The 7203-nt window shown below is 34.7% G+C and overlaps 1 protein-coding gene across 6 annotated transcripts; it reads left to right on the top strand.

The window, feature by feature from the left end:
* The first annotated feature begins 569 nt into the window (after positions 1-569).
* On the top strand, positions 570-7114 carry LOC105697248 (BTB/POZ domain-containing protein KCTD3). Of its 6 annotated transcripts, none has more exons than XM_012420391.2 (11): positions 570-743; positions 877-910; positions 990-1303; positions 1395-1562; positions 1741-1929; positions 2004-2483; positions 2557-2673; positions 4434-4597; positions 4723-4909; positions 5131-5409; positions 5592-7114. In XM_012420391.2, the coding sequence occupies exons 3-11, from the start codon at positions 1114-1116 to the stop codon at positions 5795-5797; spliced, it is 1980 nt and encodes a 659-aa protein (XP_012275814.1). In that variant the 5' UTR covers positions 570-743; positions 877-910; positions 990-1113; the 3' UTR covers positions 5798-7114. The 6 variants fall into 6 exon arrangements, with proteins under 6 accessions (XP_012275814.1, XP_012275811.1, XP_012275813.1 ...); XM_012420388.2 differs by having other exon boundaries at positions 570-747; XM_012420390.2 differs by lacking the exon at positions 877-910.
* Positions 7115-7203: the final 89 nt, after the last annotated feature.

Genomic DNA, 7203 nt, shown 5'->3' with positions numbered 1-7203 from the left:
GTGAGCCGCCAACGGCAACTAGTAGATGTCACAGCCATCGCGAGTGCGCGAGCCCCTACCAGAAATTCGTTGCGCCGCCCTTGGGGGCAAAAAACGGTGAAAGCTAACGTACGAAATCAGAGGGCAGCATAGGGTGCGATCGCGCGACCCTGCCCGTGAGCAATCTCCCAACTCATCTCTGCATCGTCCTCTGTCAATCTTGTATTCACATAGACCGGAGTTCCACTCAGCGCATCAAGTGTCACATAGAGCGCGATGCGTCAACGCGTCGCAATGCATTGAGGATGAAAACTAACAAAAAAAATATATATCAATCAGAATTGGGTCTAATTCCGTGTGTCATTTCTGACTGGTTTTTCATCCTCGATGCATTAACACGCTATGTTCTGTGTAATGCACGACACGTTCAGTGAAACTATGACCTCTGCTACGACCTAAGTTAATCGTCTATCGATTATAGCGCCACGTTGATGGAACTATTCTTTTACCTTCATTTCGAAAATAGTTTAGTATTCTAAGATTTGTTTTTGAGCTTACTTTCTTTCAAGTTGTTCGTAGTCTGACTACGATAGAAAGGTTTTCTTCAGCCATGTTTCGATAGCGGGAGGATACGGAGAACGATGAAAGATGACGAGTAACGCACTCAAAGTGCACCTTATATTTGTCGCTTCTGCCTTTGGGTGAAAGTGGTAGATCAGCGAACCGCGACGGTGAAATCGTAGCCGGCGTACTTCTATCGTTGTGTATGTATGTATATACACGTTTTTCGTGTCCGTCATTCCGTTCCCAAGTGCGGCGCTCTTAGGGGATGAAATGTCAAAAAGTTAAAGTAGATAATACTGGTAACTATGGCTGTTTCACATTCATTTAACGTAGGAGACATAGTTCACTTGAACGTGGGTGGCACCAGGTATTCATATATTACTTGTATCCACATATTTACACAATGTATCTTTTCGATTAACCATATTATTCTTTTTGTGCTACAGGTTTTCCACATCCCGACAGACATTGACATGGATACCGGACTCGTTTTTCACTGCTCTTTTAAGCAATCGTATTGCAAGCCGACGAGACGAAAATGGAGCACTTTTCATAGATAGGGACCCAAAAATGTTTTCTATTATTCTTAATTATCTTAGAACTAGAGATATCGATCTAAGAAACATGGACATAAGAACGCTCCGACACGAAGCCGAGTACTATGGTATAACGCCTTTGGTTAAACGCTTGATGCTATGCGAGGATCTATCCCAATCATCCTGTGGAGATGTCTTGTTCTATGGCTGTTTGCCACCTCCATGTAAGTTCTATTTTCGCATTAAATTTATTATATAAATAACCTATTGCAGTTTGTGAATTAATTTTTCATTATTGTTTTAATATTTTCAAAGGCATACCATTACAAAAGCCACTGAGTATAACTTCCAGCGTTAGCGATGTCTCAGTTCATGGTAGGCTTGTTAGTGGTCCTGTTCCAGTCACTAGGGGAGATATTCCAACTACATCTCAATCTAATAATACTTCCAGCAATTGTTCTACCCAAAGCACTAATTCTACTGGTAAATTTATAATGTTTCTAAATGCTATAAACTAAAAATGTATACAGAGTGCTTTACACTGATTTAAGAAATCAAACTATTCTATATCATTATTGGAAAATCTATAATATAAACTAAATTATATGGACACTTCATATTTTATATTAAACAATTTAACATATTTAAATTTGTTTGTTAGGTCAACAAAACCAAAAATCATCATTACCAACACATGCTCGGAATTCTTCACTTGATTATCGTGTTTCACAACGTGGCTTACCACATTCTCGCACACCATCCCTTGATTTAAGGCATGTCAGAAATAATTCAGCAGACTTAAATAAGTTGTTTAAAAATGATGTGAGTCTTGTGTTTGGCCCTCAACAAGGTAATTTATTTATATATGATATGTTTTTTACTATATCTAATTCTTGTGTCATAATAAGACCTTTTGTACTGCAGTTTCAACATGGGTAGATCCACTAAGGGTTCAAATCATAAAAGCACATCATAACTGGATAGTTATTGCATATGCTCATTTTATAACATGTTATCGCTTGAAAGATTCGTCAGGATGGCAGCACGCTTTTACAAGCCCACATATCGAATCGATAATTGAACGAGTAGCGGTCAATGCTAAGTTGGGTTCTGTTACGGATGGTAAAATGGTAGCCATTTCGTATGGTAGTCAAGTACGCCTGTGGAGTGTATCGGAAGAAGGCATAAAAACTAACATTGGCACATTTAATTTAAATGTCCGTGTCGAATACTTGTTTTTCATCGGTAGTCAGTTAGTTGCTCTATCTCCAACTGGAAAGATTGGAGTATGGCATGCCATGACACATCATTGGCAAATACAGGACGTAGTGCCTATATCATCCTTCGATACAGCTGGCTCATTTCTATTACTTGGTTGCAATAATGGATCTATTTATTATATAGGTATGGTAACAAATTGATTAAGTATTTTACAACAATTATACATTTTTTAATTTGTGTGCAAAATTATTTACAGATATGCAGAAATTTCCTCTTAGAATGAAGGACAATGATTTGCTTGTAACTGAACTGTACCGCGATCCAAGTCATGATCCTATTACTGCAATATCTGTGTATTTAACCCCAAAAACAAGTACGTATATTTTTACATTTCTCTTTAATAATCGTAATCAAATGCAAGGTTGTGAAGCAGCATAGAAAGGAAAGTGGACAGAAAAATAATACTGAACAAAATTCTCAGCAAAATAGTCAATCTTAATAAAAAACGCTTTACTTTGTTAAATTGAGCCTTTAGCAAATATATAATTTTCAACATAAGTTGACAACTATTCCTGTACTTATAGCCACTACTTTTCCACGCTATTTTTCTCCTTGTTATTCGGCCCGATAATCGTGAAGAATTCATTCATGACTGTCAGATTGCAAAATGTGTTCACGCTTTGCCATCTTGATCACTCACTATAGGTACCATATATCAGTATCGTGCAATTTTGTCAAAATACATATACAATTTAGGATCATTATCCTATAATGATTAATAATTGAAATTTATCGTTACATTTTTTGCTTTGTGATTTCTTACCGTACAACTGGATACATAGCACAAGGCAAGTATGAGTCAATTTGTTTGAAATGAGTGTCAATTTTGAATATACCACATTTTCACATTACGCATTTAACGCATATATATATGTTTAAGTTTGTAAGTTTCCCCATCCTTACTGTTATTATCCAGCATTTTCTTCAAATATTGAAGGCCCGAGGCCTAGTTTTCGTGAACCCACGCACATCACATTGTAGTTTAAGGCTTTGTCTTTACAATGACATAACAACGTACATGTGTATCGTGGCTTTGGATCTCAATGGCAAGCTGCACTCTGCTACAATTATGCATCCAGTTGTACCGATGCAAATCATGTGTACCACTTTGATATAATCCTGTTATAATTCTTGCCTCATGCAATAGTTCCTTTCAAATTTTATTTTCGTTAATTCGGGTCGATGACTAGCGCTCCCTGCTTGCCCTCCCTATTCATAGCATTATTTTCCATGCCAGCATCTGAGAGGGGGAGGGAAGGTAATAGACAACAAAAGTATTTCTGCTTGTACAGTCATTTTCTTTTGAAACGTCAAAATTTTAGGATTTCTCTGTTATCTTTGGAAAGATTCGCGTCATCTGTAATAACTGCAAGCACTAACACTATTACTTTAACTATAAAAGATCAATTTTACAATGATTTTTTATTAAGATTCCTGCACGTTCGCTTGCTTCAATGCTTCACATTCAAATACATTCTAATCAGATGTATAACTGCCCATAAATATACTTTTTTTTAACATTCCCATTTAAAAAATGCCATTAATGACGTTTTACGAATTAATGAGACGTTTTTAACAAAGTTTTGCATAATTTAATCAAACTTAGAGTAAAACTTGATTGGTGAATACGTTTCTAAATACTTCACGATCCACTGAAATTGTGCTGACTATTTGCTGAAATTTTGTTATTGATATTTTATGAATAACGCTTAATTGCTTTTTATTAATATTTAATTTTTTATGCTTATTAGCAAACATAGCATTTTAAACAAATTGAGAGAAAGAAGCATTTCATTTTTCTAGAGTAACTGTCAGCACATAATTTCAACAGAATATTAAGATACTTTAATACTTATTTCGATTTAGCTATGCATGTATTATTAGCTATTTAATAGTTATTATTAGAACGCAGGTTTTACTCGTATGTATAATAAACGTTTAGAAAATTCACGTAATGCTCGTATGTAATACTTACCAATTGCCCTCACACTCCGTTCATGTTATCCTCATGATTTTTGTAGCTATGTTACTTCTTACATGTTGTATACAATACTAATGACATTTTGTCATCAGAAGATTTCCTATCCCGCATTGCAGGTCTGTGTGGAAATTGGATTGAGATAGCATATGGAACAAAATCAGGAAGTGTACGAGTTATTGTACAGCATCCAGAAACTGTGGGTCATGGGCCTCAACTATTCCAAACATTCACGGTACATCAGAGCAGTGTCACAAAAGTAAATAACCTAAACAATTGAAGCTTCATAATACTATCTCAATATCACCATTATCTGTACTGGATGTGTTAACTTTTTTATATATATGTTGTAAAATTTAACAAACTTTATATATCTTGTACTAGGTGACTCTTTCCGAAAAATATTTGGTATCCGTTTGCTCAGAGTATAACCACGTAAGGAGTTGGGCTGTAAGGAGGTTTCGTGGCATGATCTCAACTCAACCTGGTTCCACACCTGAAGCAAGCTTTAAAATAGTATCTTTAGACGCAGTTGATCCTTGCGTTAGTTATAGCGTAGGAAATGATTTCGGTACGTAAGAATAAGTGAATTGTCTTATTCAAAGGTTTATTTTCACTGTTATCACTTTTTTTTTTATACCCACTGACGAAATTATTGTATTAAGTAACAGTTTATTTCTAAAAAAAATATATCGAATAACTGATTTGATATAGAAACATTTGGATCATTAAGCTTCTTTGAAATCGTTGTATAGGGATTATAAAACTATAAGACTTTTTCTATACTTTCAGGGCCCTTTGGTGAGCAGGATGATGAGCAAGTTTTTGTACAAAAAGTAGTACCAGAAACTGATCAACTCTTCGTACGATTAGCTTCCAATGGTAAAAGAGTTTGCGTGATTCAATCTGTGGATGGCAGCGTAATTAGTTCCTTTTGTGTCCATGAGTGTGAAGGATCCAGTCGAATGGGCTCAAGACCCAGGCGTTTCATTTTTACGGGGCATTCTAACGGCGCCGTTCAAATGTGGGATCTCACTACAGCCTTAAATCCCTCTCCAAAAAAGGATTCAGGTAAATTCACTTCTTAATTATTTATCATCGAAACAGTAGAGAAAACTAGGCACTTTGCTCCTGCTTAAACATCATACTTACCATGTTTATTATTACTGTGAATTCTTATGAAAGTCCGTAAATAAAAAAAATCAGTAGCACATCAGTAAAACGTAATAAAATAACGAGTAATTATTTTTTAGCCAAAGAAGCACCTGGTGGACCAACCCCAGAAGAACTATGGAAATTGTTAGACCAATGTGATTTAAGCAACAGCCACTGCTCTACACCATGTATTAGCCCATGTCCTTCACTAGTCGCAGCAGGACCAAGACTCAAGGCAAGCAATGTGCTTTTTTTGAATCAATCTCAAAATGCTGAACCAGCTCCTGGCCCGAGTCAACCTTGAAAAAGGTATTGTCCTATGCTGTCATGCATTCGCAGCTGATATTTCTTCAGGACTTTACGAGACTCAGAACTGACATTCAAATTTATTTATCAACCATGATTCGCTTTGCTCTAAATATTTTGCTGCTATTATTGCAAGGGCCAAGTGTTAAGGGGAAAGTGCACAATTTGTATTATTTGTAAATAAAAATAGTCATTTTTTTATTAGAGCGTAGAGTAAAGACTCCAACGCATAGCGTATTACCAGACAACCTACAAATACTTCGAATTTAACTCTTTTACTATTGTACTTTATAATGGAAACGATGTAAAGATACAAATTAGAAAATCCAATCAACTGAACTTTTGCATTGACGGGATATAGCATATCAAAACATAAAAAATGCTCACGATAGTATTCTTAAAATTGAAGGTTACGACATTTCATTTTAGATGTTATTACAATGTTCTAAAATGACTGTAAACTGAATTAGAAACTTCCTGTGCCAAACAAAATAGTAATACAGATGTTAAGCTGTCATATTAGTGAAATGCAATTATTAAAAGCAATGATTCATTAAAAAGAAAGAAAACAAAAATGAGGGCATAAAATAAACAACTGTATCATTAGTAATGCAAAATTAAATAATATCTAGTTCAACAGTTTTTCTCCAGAGTGTCAAAAGCCGTTGTATTCAATGCTCAATTCAGTGACTGGTTGTAATGCGTAATTTAGAGCATAAGATTTTCGATTCAACGACCTATAATCGTAATTTTCACAGCATTGCTTTGTTTATAGTTTTTGTACATATTTGTAACATTGTTTGAATGTCTACAGTGTATTTTGTACATATGGAATAGAATAATAGGTGTTATGCAAGATGTGTAAAGGAATTGCATTTTTAATGCAACTAATTATTAAAGAATTAATGTAGATACATTTATGTATATAAAAAATACGAGTTTTTGTCCGAATGTGAAGATCATGTTTTCATAAAGCAGTTTTTTTTTTTAACAAGCAGCTGGTATAGCTTCTTTGTCTCTGCTAGGTGTTCGCTTTGTGTAGAAATGATGTACGATTGCAAGTACGAAATCAATTGTAATGTTCATATCATAAAGTCATTTGAACATTCTCAAAAATGTTATGTCCATTAGAGTTAAAACACTTGTTTGTTTTAAATTGCAGAAAAGTGTTTAGACATACTTACTATTTCAATAAAAAAAAGGTTGTAACTGGTTTTCATGAATTTCAAAAGAGAAATATCGATGCACTTAGTAATTAATATAGAAAGTTATAGTTTATAGCTATGATCTTTTTAAACCTAAGTAATAAAATTGTACTCATCCTTCCTATTTCATTGAATGTAAGAGGCTTTGTCAGAGGTCGAAGCATATTTCAGGCATGAAGACTTATTGGTCAAAAACTGC

Source organism: Orussus abietinus, unplaced genomic scaffold, assembly GCF_000612105.2.
Source record: "Orussus abietinus isolate OABI.00-Male unplaced genomic scaffold, Oabi_2.0 scaffold537, whole genome shotgun sequence".
Classification (NCBI taxonomy): Eukaryota; Metazoa; Arthropoda; class Insecta; order Hymenoptera; family Orussidae; genus Orussus; species Orussus abietinus.
Note: the sequence above shows the minus strand (reverse complement) of the source record. Positions and strands in the feature narration are given on the sequence as shown.